At 63.0% G+C, this 12,821-nt stretch overlaps 1 protein-coding gene across 1 annotated transcript; it reads right to left on the bottom strand.

Annotated features, from left to right (window-relative positions):
* Positions 1-136: 136 nt before the first annotated feature.
* ADAM8 (ADAM metallopeptidase domain 8) lies at positions 137-11,908 on the bottom strand. Its single transcript, XM_033129680.1, has 24 exons — positions 11,539-11,908; positions 10,698-10,801; positions 9,646-9,722; positions 9,419-9,497; positions 9,263-9,339; positions 8,795-8,978; positions 8,470-8,532; positions 8,276-8,344; positions 7,854-8,023; positions 7,670-7,751; positions 7,237-7,388; positions 6,944-7,121; positions 6,546-6,635; positions 6,199-6,388; positions 6,026-6,107; positions 5,534-5,696; positions 5,013-5,090; positions 4,460-4,544; positions 3,858-3,972; positions 3,117-3,312; positions 2,673-2,738; positions 2,431-2,481; positions 1,237-1,314; positions 137-814 (listed from the first exon to the last, which is right to left on the bottom strand). Exons 1-24 carry the CDS (start codon positions 11,867-11,869, stop codon positions 764-766), a joined length of 2,811 nt encoding a protein of 936 aa, XP_032985571.1. The 5' UTR covers positions 11,870-11,908; the 3' UTR covers positions 137-763.
* Positions 11,909-12,821: the final 913 nt, after the last annotated feature.

The following is a 12,821-nucleotide window of genomic DNA, read 5'->3' as shown; positions in this document are numbered from 1 at the left end:
AAATCTAGGCAGAAAATAAGGTTAAAAGTTGACGTCCATGTACAGTATAGATTTTAAGAAGCTTTGGACCCTTAAATCATTAAGGTGAATTCCACATCACTTAGCATGCGCCATTTTCAATTCATCCAGTCAGTCAGAACTTGATCAATAATTTAATAGTAAAAACAAGCTTGCTTTCTTAAATCGCAGGGAAACAGGCTCCGAAAATTGAGGGGCTTGCCGTCTGGATATAGATGCAATCCACCGGCTGCAGCCCTGTGCCAAGCTGACGCTGGGGGCGGGGCACACACAGGGCCGTCCTGCCTGGACGGGGCGTGCAGCAGCCAGGAGTGCGGCAGGCCTGCGAGCTGGTGGAGTGAGATCCTGGCCTCAACATGGTGAGGGCGGCCAGCGGCCGTCGGGACACACGCACACACATGCCACAAGGAGCTGAGCACGCACCCGCAGCCTGGCGACTGCAGACACACTGAGCTAAGTGTGGTCAATGTGGGTGAGGGCTCAGCACAGCGACAGAGGGTCCAGCCCAGGAGCCCTGAGCCCGGAGGCCGGGCTGTGACCCTGCCATGCTGAGTGCGACCTTGGCTGCGAGAAGCTGGCTCTTCAGCTAGGACGTCTCACAGTGGACCCAGCCCGTCAGGGGGCACCAAGGGCCTGGGCAGAGGTGTGTGTTGGCTGGCGCGAGGCTCACGTGGCTCTTTCAACCTGAACGACAGGCAACTTCCAGGCAGGTGTGCCAGTGCCCCAGGGCGCTGTGAGTGGCCCATCACGTCCTCTGCATGGGGGGTTTCAGCGCAACCTTTGGGCCAGCAGCTCCCTTGGAGGAGGAAAAACAAACTGATGTTGGCAGCAGCTGCAAAGAGGAACACAGCTGAGTGTTCCTTCTACATTTTGTAAAATGTAGATTTTTCCTTTGTCCCACAATACGATGGCCCTGTGCACACAGTGAATGGCAGTTGTGACGGCCACAATACCCACAGCTAACACCCATATAAACGCAAACGCAGACTTTCGTACTTACATGAGTAGGTGAAGACAACCTAACAGCCAGTGGAAGGGGCAGTCATTGAAAAGCCCTCTGCCAGAGTATCAACCAGATGATAAAACTAACCTGCAGCTGACATTTCTCCTTCCTGCGAGAACGCAGCCCTCTCAGGGCAGTGGCCCAGCCGGCCTGCTGGGGAAAGAGATCACTCCACCACCCTTGCAGGTGGACACAGCCCTGGGTAAGGGGCTCACCTGAGTGGGTCCAGGGTTGGCCATTCCAGCCTTGGGCTTAACCGGTGGTATTGGAGGCGCAGAGCTTGGCTTGACCACCTGGGAGGAGGCAGACACAGTGACAGGGGTACCACCTAATCGTCCCCAACCATCTTCATAAGTGCTCTGCTGTGCTCTGACCAGCCTGCAGGATTTTCTGCTGAGATCTCTAATGAGAAGTGCTACCCTAGGCACCCGTCACCCTCAACCCAATGCCCCCACACCATCCCAACCTAGCCCATGGAAAGCTCTTCAATTGCCAGAATGTGGGTCTTGGAAGTTCAAAAGCCAAGAAGTCACTATGGGAATTTGCCATTGTTTTCATTTCCGCTTTCTCAGGGAGAAGCCAGGATAGAGGTGGAGGCTGTCCCGGCCTCGACCAGCCATGCTCGGCCCTGGCCCAGGATGCCTGGCTGGGGCCTGGTAGGTGTCGTTTTCGACACCCCAGAAGGACCCTTGTGAGCAGCCGCGGGCCTCCAGCATGATTCCCCTGCAGCCTTGGCCAGCCTGCCACCACTTCCTGGGGCAGAAAGCTCTCTGCCCGCCCACCCTCCCCCATCTGGCTGGTCAGACCCCCCTATGACCAGTTTTACAGCTTTTCTGTAGGTCTAAAATTAGTTCGAAATAAAAAGTTAAAAAGAAATAGAGAACGTCTGTTAAAAGAGCACCGCAGTAAATGTTTGTTGCAGGAAAACCCATGTGGGTGACTGTTTAAGGAGTGGCAGGGGTCCCATCTCTCAGACACGAGTACAAAGGGAAACCAGGACTCTACAGGGAGGGGTTGGCACGAGTCAACAACACTGGTGACACACAGGTTGACATCAGGTGGGTGGAGCCTGTCGCAGGAGGGACCCCAGCTTGTTGAGAAAGCCTGGCCCTTCCTGCTGTCCCCCGTTTGCCAGAAGCAGCTGAGGCAACTGCCTGCGGGGGCCAGTGTTTGTCAAGGGCCGAGGTGGCCAGTCGGCAGGCCCTGCAGCAGTGCTGCCAGGGCCAGACCTTGTGACCCGCAAAGGAACTCCAGGGTAAGCCCAAAGGGGGCAGGCCTGCAGGTGAGCCCCCCACCCTTCTGTGGGGTTTGGGTTGTGGGGGAGGCTGGTGGTCTGGACGGAGGGGGAGGAAGGGCACAGACACAGCCAGGGGAGTGTTCTGAGTGGCCGAGTGGCCATGTGCTCTCACCTGCCTGGGCTTCAGCTCTGGGAGGGGCTTGGTGGGAGGAGCAGGTCGGAGCTGGAAGGAGAAAGTGCAGTCAGGACCCTGGGCCCTGGGATCAGCTAATGTCCTCACTGGCCTGGGTGATCAGCCTTTGGAAAGTGCACCCTGGGCTCCCTAGCCCTCCAAATCCAGCCCCTGGGCTCCGCCTCCCGGGACCCGGTTTTCACCACCGACACCACCTGGCTACAGCCCCCACTGCTGCTCACCTGGGCTGGTGCCTGCTGGGTGTACATAGGAACCGGGAAGGGTGGGCTGGACATGGCGACCGGAGGCTGCAGGAAACGGGGCCGTGAGCCTGGACCTCACCTGGTGGCTACCTCCAGGAGCTGCCCCCCAACTCAGGACCCGAGGTTCCTGCCCTCCCACGTGTGTGCATGGGGACTCTGTCCCACCACCTGGCAGGGCCCTAAGCCCAAATGTGACCCCCACCTTCCCTTCCCTAAGCGTGTGGGGCTGCAGTGGTGGGTGTCTGGGCCTCAAACCATCCTCAGAAAGACCCTGTGAGGCCCCAAGACTCAGATTCAAGTGGAAACTCCAATTCTATCACCTGTTCCCACAGGTGCTCAGACCTGCAGCCTGACCCGTTCCCGCCTCTATGCAGCGTGATCACAGTGGCGGCCCCGAGACCTGGGGAACCGGCTGGTGCTTACAGCAGGGGGTGGCCGTTTAGGGGTCACTGCGGCAGCTGTGGACCTGGGGGGCTGGCTGGGGTGGATGGCATGCATGGTAGGGACCGGCTCTGGGGGGCCCACGGTGTATGCTGGAGTCCTGCCCGTAGCTGGCACACTGTTCCCCTCATGGAACAGGGGGTTGGAGCGTCCCATGGCGGCCTTGGGGACCACGTTCCTGCGGAGAAAGTAAGGCAGTTCCGGGCATCCTGGCCTCAGGGTCTGACCCAGGGACTTGGGGGCTGCTGGGCATGCCAGGGGACCCCTCAGCTGCAATGCCTCGCCACCCCCCACATGGCTCATCAATCATAAACAGGCAAAACAGGAGAGATGGCCTCATGTGTCCCAGGCCCCATCGGCTCTGGGATCCAGCTGTCCAGGCGGGAGGTCTGAGGCCGCAGGGCAAGTGTGTCGTGCTGCAGCTGGCACAGGGGTCAAGGTCACCACTGAGGGCAGGTGGCTGGTGATCAGGCCAGGTGGGGCAGCTTCCCCGAGCCCATGTCATCCCAGTGCTGACCTCTCTCTGGGCCACCACGTCACCAACCTGTCACCAAATTGTCACCTATCCCACCTCAGTGAGAGGCTGAGTGCCTGCAGCAAAGGCCCCCGGACATGCTACATGAACTGGGGGCTCCCTTTCTCCTGGAGTGACAGCGGCCGTTTCCCAGCAGTGCGAGGGCGGCCGTGCCTGCTGCACACGTCTTGCACCTAGTGCACCCTCACCTCCACCAGGGGGGCCTCCTGGCCTTGCGGTAGATGACCACGCCTGCCACGGCGAGCACCAGCACCCCCAAGAGCAACACAGGCACCAGCACGCCCATCGGGAGGCTCTCGGATGCTGTGGGGCACACGAGGCCAGGCGTCAACGGGCAGCAGGGGTTGGGAGGGCCCGCGGGCGACAGACACTGCCTGGGACCTGGCACCTGGCACTGGTGCCTTCCTGCGACCCCTGCGCCCTTCCTTGCAGCCAAGGGCCTGCCTGAGGACGCTTGGCACAGAGACCCAGGACGTCACACCAGTGGTCCAGGCTTTCGGTGATGATGGCCTCAGGCCCACAGTGACTGAGGCGTGGCCTGGCCAGGCCCCAGAGGCTGTAGTGCTGTGCACAGCCACACACATTTGGGGGTGGGTGGCCCAGGAGGGGCTGGGGACCCGACACCTCCCATGCCCCTCCCCCCAGGACAGGACCTCCCTTCTCATGTGGGGCTGAGGTGGGGACATGGAATCGTGGGCCCTGCCCTAGACCTGTAGGGTCAGGATGCCCAGGGACTCCAAGCCTGAATCTTTAACAACACCCCGATGGTTTGGGGGCTCGCGGGCCCTACCTGTACGTATGTCAGCCACCAGCTCTGTGCAGTAGGGTGGGGCCCAGCCCGGTTGGCAGTGGCACTGCCTCTTGTGGTTGCACACCTGGGTAACAACCAGGTGTCACCTGCACAGCAGTTACCAGGCCCAGCCTCAGGCCTGTGAGGGGTTCTGCTGTGACCCCCTGACCGGGACAGGTTGGACTCATCCCCAAGCCAGGTGTGCAGGGCTCCGTCACACAGACAGCAGCAGACCCTCACCTGGGGCCCAAAGGAGGGTGCTGACCGAACACAAGGGCTTTCTAAGCTCCGTGGTGGTCTGTCCTGGGAGCACACACCTTGTCCCCGAAACAGGGCTCAGGAGGGCTGCTCCAGCCCCTTTGTTTCAAGCTCTCAGTGACCTAATGGTCCCTAGTCACTGACACGCCACTAAGAGCTGAGCGCAGCCCAGCTCAGGGCAGCCGCAGCACACCTGGGTCGCAGGTCACATGCGGGGTGCGTCCCCGGGGCACAGGCCGCTGCCCTGTCCCCTGGAGCTTGTCCCACAAGTCTCCATCATCCCAAGGCCACGTACCCCATGCCCGTTGCACCTGGAGGAGCAGTTCACGTCTCTGTAAACTTGGAAGTCCTCGCAGAGTCCTTTCCAGCAAACCTGGCGGGCAGGGGGGTCTCTTTAGGCAGCTGCCTGCACCGCTGCCCCCTCTTGTGTATCAGCCGAAGCCGACCCAAAACGTGCAGGGTGAGCTTCAAGGGGGCAGGCGGTGGCCACCCAGCCCACCACTGCCACCAGGGCCACAAAGAACCGGCCTCAGCTGTCCCCTGTGGGGACTTGCAGAATGGAGAGGTCCCTGGATCACGTGCGCTGAGAGCGGGCTTTCCTGGCGCCTGCCCCTGCACCTCTGAGTTTCTGCTGAGAACACAGGGGTCCACCCGCACTGCCCTGCTCACCATGTGGGACGCTCATCCGGGACCTGGGGGTCCAGCAGACTGACTGCCTCAGGGGCAGGTCCAGGCTCGTGTCTGACCACGGCCCTCAGGAGCCCAAGAGCTGCAACTGGCCGACATGCATGCACGGCAGATGCTGTGGTCACTCACCCTCTTCTCGCCGCACCTGGTGCCTTCGGGCACTGGCTCGTACCCAGGACCGCCACTCAGGACAAGAGCCTGGCAAGTAGCTGAGAAGGAGGTCAGGGTGCAGGAGCGTTGCTCTGGGGGCTTCTGCCCGCCCTCGCAGAACAGGACACCACACCTGTTGACTCTGTGGACAGAGGGACTTGCTGTGGTGCCAGCTCAACCAGGTTTCCTGTTCCTTGCACACTGACCGTGCTCAGGGGGGACCCAGGGAGTGGCCAGGAGACAAGTCCCAGGACACTTGGACAGGCTGTGGGGTCTACAACGGGACGTCCACAACCCCAGCCGCAGTGGGCAACACATTCAGGCCTGGGAGTCCTGGAAAGCAGGATGGGCCCCCGGAGAGATGCCTGAGCCCCCAACTCCTCTGCGCAGAGGACTCTCTTGGGCAGCCCTGCCTATAGGGACACCTTGTGCCCTGGAGCCAGGGCAGTCGGGCCATGGACGGATGCTCACCTGCGGGAGCCAAGGGGCACCTGGCCCTTGCAGTCTGATGAGAGGCTGTAGCTATAGCATGTCTCCACAGCAGCCCGTGTGCCTGTGGGCCAGGAGCAGTCAGTCGTCTGGCTTGGGACCCGAAACCACCCTGCAGGCCTGTGGGTCTCCTGCCAGGCTCATGCCCACCTTACCTGGTCCCCACAAATCCTGACATCTCTGGGCCAGCGTAGGGCAGGCGCCGTTGTAGCAGTAGCCCCCCAGGCAAGGTGTGCCATTCTCCTGGAAGGCGTCCTCTGGGCACGCGGGCTGCCGGCCATCACAGTAGTCCTCCAGGTCACACACACTCTTGGCGGCACGGCACAGCGTGCCAGCCGGCTTCACCTGGCCCAGCACAGTGAAGCTCACCAAGGGAACAGCAGGCGCCCAGGCAGACCCACAGCTGCTGCTTTGTCACCGGTCCTCCCGGGGCCCCTTCCCACCGACTGTGGGGCACAGGAGGGTTGGAGGCCTGAGGGGTGCCTGGGGGCCCCGTGCTCACCCTGCATTCATGACAACAGGTGCCATGGGCACACTCGGCCCCCTCCACCAGCCGGCAGGTGGTAGCGTTGCAGCAGTGGTTCTGACAGTCCTGGGAGCAGGGGGCAATGGGGAGGGTCCCAGGGGGCTGCATGCTGGGCCAGCACCAGGCTCCAGAGCCGACCCCGGGGCCCCACACCCTCCACGACCAGCCCTCGCTTGGGCTGGGGCCTTCCCACGAGCAGGCCTTTGTTGCTCCCTCCCTCAGGTCCCCTATGGCTCGTTGCAGGTGTCAGAGGACAGGTGGGTATGCAGGGTATGCAGGGTCAGGAATGGACGTCCTAACCTGCAGGACAGAGACCCGCGGCACCCCTATGTTGTTAAAAGACCGAGGGTGGCGGCAGGTGCCGGGCCCTGTACCTGGGGCTGGCCGCAGTCACACTGCTCCCCGCGCTCCACAAAGCCATTTCCACACACGGGGCCGCCCACCAGGCGGTCGAGGTCTGGGGCATTCGCCAGGCAGGTTATATAGGGCTTTTCCACAAACGTCTCAAGGTTGGCCCGGCTGCAATGACTGAACCTCCTGGGGAATACAGAGCTGGGGCGGGGGGGTGTGCCTATAAGGAGGAGGGCGGGTGTGCAGGCCCCTTGTCCCGCAGGACACCCTGCTCTGCTGGTGGCCCTCAGTCAGGCTGAACTGGGATAAGCCTCACCCAAATGTGGCCGCCATGATGCAGCCACCGCTATCACGAGACATGGGGCAGTAGCAGCCCTGGACGTCTTTGTCGTCATGGTCCATGCCCAGGTTGTGGCCCATCTCGTGGGCCATGGTACATGCCACGCCAACGGGGTTGGGGCTGTGGTCCTGCAGGGAGAGGCTGTGTGGCCAGTGCCGCCCTCCTGCTGCCCTCGGCCCTCACCTCCCCAGGCAAGGCCTTCCTGCAGCACCATTTCTTAAAACACAAAAGCATCAAAGCATCCTCCCAAGGAAGCAGCCATTCGGGTGTTCATGGGGACAGCCTGGGGACCAGCAGGTGGACTGGAGTCCCGTGGTCACCCCCTCACGCGTCCAGCTCAGCTCCAAGTCTGGCTCTCCCCTGGCCGCACCTCCAGCCAGTGCGGCAAAGCAGGCCGATGCCCCCGTACCTGGTTCACAGCCCCCGAGTCTCCGGAGCACATGGTGGATATCCCGGCGAGTCCCACGGTATTCCCGGTGAAGTCAACCCCGCTGGAAACAAGAGCAGTGTCTGCAGGTGGCACCCCGGAAGCCGCCTCGACCCCACGCAGCCCTCCCTAGTGATGGCCATGCTGTGTGCCGGCCGCCACTCACGTGATGAGCTGCACGTTATCGTGAGGGTGTCGTCCCACCAGGTGCTGCGCCCGCCAGGCCAGTAAGTTGTGCAGTGTGACACTGGCCTCGGAGCTGATGTGGATCTTGTCCTCCCGGTTCCAGATGTCCAGGCCCACTAGGACCACGCGGAACTTGAGTTCCTGATAAAGCTGCGAGAAGACAGAGATCTCGCTGGTCTGGCTCCGGACAGTGAGGGCAGGAGCCCATCCCAGAGCGGACACACCCTTGGGGGAGTCCCAGCTCCCTCCTCACCTGCTGACACCCCCTCTCCATGTGCCCCCACCCCACCTCCTCAATCAGGGTTTCTATATCCAACTGGGTGATGCCTGGTCTGGAAGGGACCTGTGAGCCAAGGGTCCTGGCAGCCCGTAGGGGCCCCCCAGGGTGGGAGCGGCCCCCACCTTGTCCACGTGGTTCACCACCTCCAGCACCCGCTTGCGCACTGCCTCTCTGCTCCGCAGCTGCTGGAACTGGAGGACAGCGGACGCTCAGCCTGCAGCCTCTGGGAGGCCCGGGCCTTGGCCCCGCCCGCGGCCCCGCCCCACCCCTCGGCCCCGCCCCAGCCCCTCGGCCACGCCTCCGCCGATCTCCGCACCAATCTGCTGTCGGTGACCACATACAGCTCCACGTAGCGGGTCTCCTGGGACAGCGGCAAGTTCTGTAACGCAGCGATAAGAAGCTAGTTGGTGCCCCCAGCCACAGACCTCCTAGCCTCGGCCCAGTCTCCACACACTGACCCTCTTTCAGGGCCCAAGAGCTGGCGCCCGGCCCGGCAGCTCAGTGTTGGGGGGGCCTGTCCAGGAGGCACCAGTACAGAATAAGAAGCTGTCTCAGCAGCTGCTGGGCAGAGCCAGACCCACTGGCCCTGAATACATGGGGAGTCTGGGGGGCAGGGATGAAGCTGGGTGGGGACCCCTCACCCGGGGCCTGAAGGCTGCTGAGGTCCGGGGGCCCAGGATGCTCTCCAGGCTGGTGTTGCTGACCCCGCAGGTCCACGCCTTCTGCCGCAGGTGCTGTGCCTCGTAGAGCGCGTGCTGCCCCCGCTCACTGCCTCCGTCCAGGGGCTCAATCAGGCGGATGGCCGCGCCCGCCCGGAAGAAGCCCCTGAGGGTAGACGGGAGCAGGTGGCTCGGAATCAGTGCACCCTCCCCGCCCTTCCCCGTGGGGAGGAAGCACGGGAAGGTATGCGGCTCGCTCTGCAGTGGGATGTGCGGGGGACAGTGCCCCCTGCCCAGTGGGCGCCTCGCAGGTCCAGGAACCTGTCACTTCTAAGAGGAGCCCAGACACCCAGGTGCAGAAAGGGGTCCCCAGGTGTGGCCCTTTCTTCTCAGCCTCCGTTCACTTCTCTGGAAGGTGAGGGGTGCCCTTCCCGGATCTGTAGCACCCACCTGAGGCCGTCACAGGTGCTGAGGCTGGCGGTAGACTGCGGGTGGCCTGCCACATGGCCCTGGTAGAAGCAGTGGTCCTGTGGGAGATGGCATGACAGCTCTGCAGGCCCACTCCTGGTGCCCAGCCACCCTGGGGAGGGCCATCCAGGTCCCTACCTGACTCTGCAGCTGCTCTGTCACCTGAGAGCCATTAGCGGCCGTGTAGGTCTCTGTGTAGCCCGAGCCCACCAGGTCCCTGGAAAATTTTGAACCACTGTTGCACCCTGGGCCCCGCCTGCCTCCCCCACCCCCAGAGGCCGTGTCTGGCATGGAGAAGAGGTTGGGCCAGAGAGCTGGATGCCCAGGACACAGTGTGCTGGGGGCGGGCCCAGGCCCCTGCTTACCTGTTCTTTCGCAGGTGCAGGGTGAAGGTGTGCCCTTGGGCCTCCAGGACATAACTCACACTCTCTGGGTACAGGCCCTGAGCCAGGAAAACGGAGGGGTCCAGGGTGAGGGGCTCTGGCCCAGGCCACACCCACCTCAAACCTGGAGGTGAAGGGGAGCTCGGCTGGGCAGGGGTGCAGCCCAAGGCCAGGGAACCCCAGCCTGAAAGGCTCTCAGAGGACCTGGGGTTTGCTCAGCATCAGGCTAGTGAAGGATGCCGGGATGTACTAAAGGGTCCTGGGCAGGCCTCAGTTTCCCCATCTGTCCACACAGGGACGATGATGACATTCCTTCCCCAGAAAGCAAGGAGAGGGCACATAACCCAACAGGCAGCAAAGGAGTGGGTGTGGGGCAGCCACTCCAGTGCCAGGTGCCCTCCCCCCTGAGGCCCTGCCCCTCCCTGCCCTGCTGACCCCGGGGATAGTAAGCACCTTAACAGCAGGGTGAGGTGAGGGCCCAGCAGGGCTCTTCCCCAACACATAGGCACACATGCACCCACGTGGGTTCCAGAACTGCCCCCAGGCAGCTGTGGGGAATCCCAGCCCAGGCCCTAAATCCCAAGAAAGGTGTGTCACAGCAAACACGAAACGCAACAGGCTCCCGGTGAGCCATCTCGCTCTCTAGTCAAGGGAGGAATTTGAGTGAGACTAGGGAGTGGCCGGTACCCGCAGGGCTCCAGGAACGGAGACAGGGAGGAGCCCACCCTCAGCGGAGGCCAGGCCCTCAGAGGGCAGGATAGCCGGTGGCCCTGCCCACAGGGCGGGGCAGGAGGCAGGAAGGTGAGGGGGCAGAGGAGGGAGGGAGGAGGTGGGAAGAGAGGAGGAAAGGAGGAAGCCCTCCAGGAGCAGAGAAACCCCCTGATCTACTCGGAAGCCCAGAAGCCCACCTGGGCCTCAGCCCCAACGATGGCTCTTCACAACTGGCTGGACACAGAGGAGGTACAATCCTTTAACAAACCAGCTCTGAGGGGCCAGATTGGGGCCCCCAAAGCCAGCTTCCAGACCAGACTTACCAAGTGAGAGGGCAGGGCTCGGCGGGTACGGGGTCCTGGCAGGCGCTGGGGCCACACCACCTCGTACTGCTCCACGTGGGGCAGGGGGGCACTGGAGGTGACCACTGCAGGAGGGAGGGGATCAGCAAGTATGCAGGGCACCCCCCCTCATGCCCTGGGGGGGCCCTGGTAGGACGGTGTGGGGACCAGATTCTGAGATCTGGCATTAGGACCACAGGACACTCGCCCCGTGTGGGGCCAGCAGACTCTGCCCCAAGCCAGCCCTTCCAGGAGCCCACAACCTGCTCCCAGATGGTCCCTTCCCCTCCTGGGACCCCGGACCACACATGCCCTGAGGCGGGGCGCTGGGGAAGGGGTTGACTGGCCAGCACTTTCCATCTCAACTAATCACAGAACTGCATCTAACTGGGGAACTGCCTGGGCGGCCGGTGGTGCACTCATCTGGGATCTCAAAGCACCCTTGGTTCCAAGACAACAGGGACCCACCAGAGGTGGGGGAGGGCAGAGTGGAGTTCGGTCCTCCTCAGGAGGGAGGTGGGACCCCCCTGTGGCTAGACTACTAGCCCTCAACTCCAGGCCCCAGCTCGTCAGCCCTCCCTTCCCTGCCTGCCTGGGGAGGGGTGGGGAGCCCTGCTGTCCCAGCCCATTTCAAGTAGGAGTCAAGGGAACGCCCCAGGCACGGTTTTCACTCAGCTCCCTTTTGAAGGTCAGTCTGTCCAAAGCGGGGGGCCTCCACGCTGAGTGACCTCCAGGGACCAGCCCAGAGCACAGCGCGGATGCAGGCCAGCTGACCAGCTGTCCCCGGGCTGGTCTCGGCCAGAGCCCCACGCCCAGCACTCACCCTGCAGCCACAGCGCGCCCAGCAGCCAGAGCCTGAGACGGCGCATTGCCAGGAGCGGATGGGGGCCACAGTTCCGAGTCTGGGGGCGCGGTCGGGGATCCGGTCGTCTGGGGTCCGGGAGCGCGATGAGAATCTGGGGTTCGGAGTTTGGGGGCACGGACAGCGATCCGAGAACCTGGAGTCCGGGGGCGCGGATGTGGGTCGGGGATTCGCAGTCTGGGGATTCGGTGGAGGATACGGGAGTCTGGGTCCCAAGGCGCAGTGTGGGAACACGGCTCTGTGCGCTCCGTCTAGTCCTGGCGCCCCGCCCAGGCCACCAGCCACCCCCCATATGCACACCGCCAATTGGCCCGGGACGCGGGGAGGGGCGGGGCCTGGGACACCTGGGGGTGCGCGCCCCGCCCTTCCCTTGCATCCCTCCCCCCTTCCCCCCCTTCCCCCCCGTCGGGTCGCTCCTCCGTGTTCCTGTGGCTACTTCTGGTGCCCAGGGATCTCCTGGATCGTGTGCGCTGTCCAACACATGGCAAAGCTTCATACATGTGGGCCGAATGAACAGAGAGGGAAGCGAACGGCCTAACTTGAACCCCTCCCTATATTTCAGCCCTCCCCTCTGCGCAGGTGAGAAGACGAGGCTGGGCCCGCAGTGGGGAGGTGGCTGGCCAGGCGTGCCTTGGAGGGGAAGTGACTTGTGAAATGCTGTGGAGGGTGGGGTGCGATTTCCTGGGGAACAGAAAGCTCCTGCAGCACAGGACCAGCCCTGTGGGGGGCGCTCCACCAGGCTCCTTAGGCCTGGGGGTTGTGTGGCAGGGAACTGGCCACAGACCCTACCGTGTGCAGAGGGGCACCTCCCAGGGCCCACGGTCTGCAATTCCCCTCCGGTACCTCTCCCTGCTTTCTGCCCTCCATGGCCTGACATCAGCCTTCTCCACCTGGGGAGCCAGGCGTCCTATGGTGGAACCAAGTGGGCTTGCCCTGCGCGGCCTGTGGGGCCTGAGTCACGTTCCTGACATCCCCCGCCCCAGGGATGGCCGAAGGTGAGAGGGTGTGGTGGACACCACAGGTGGTTCCAGACCAGAGGTCAAAGTTCAGTGAACATGATTTCCCCCAAAGTAAATGGCATAAAAAGAAACAAAAGGCAGGGATTCTGCGGTGACAGGCAGCACCCCAAACCCTGGCTGCACCCAGTAGTGTGGGTGCAGCAGCTGGGCCTGGGTCCACGGTGGGGGTCCTGGGGAGGGCTGATCCTGCCCCGTGAGGGCTCCTGTCCGAGCCAGTGCATGGCT

This window comes from Rhinolophus ferrumequinum, chromosome 16 (assembly GCF_004115265.2).
Source record: "Rhinolophus ferrumequinum isolate MPI-CBG mRhiFer1 chromosome 16, mRhiFer1_v1.p, whole genome shotgun sequence".
Lineage (NCBI taxonomy): Eukaryota > Metazoa > Chordata > Mammalia > Chiroptera > Rhinolophidae > Rhinolophus > Rhinolophus ferrumequinum.
The sequence above is the reverse complement of the archived record's forward strand: the minus strand, read 5'-3'. Positions and strand labels throughout refer to the sequence as shown.

Coding starts and splice junctions, on each gene's coding strand:
- ADAM8 (XM_033129680.1), bottom strand. CDS start 11,869: ATGGGGGGTGGCTGGTGGCCTGGGCGGGGCGCCAGGACTAGACGGAGC. Junction 3,973..4,459: donor GGTGGCTGACATACGTACAG/GTAGGGCCCGCG, acceptor TGTGCCCCACAG/CATCCGAGAGCCTCCCGATG. Junction 2,482..2,672: donor CCCAGCAGGCACCAGCCCAG/GTGAGCAGCAGT, acceptor TTCTCCTTCCAG/CTCCGACCTGCTCCTCCCAC.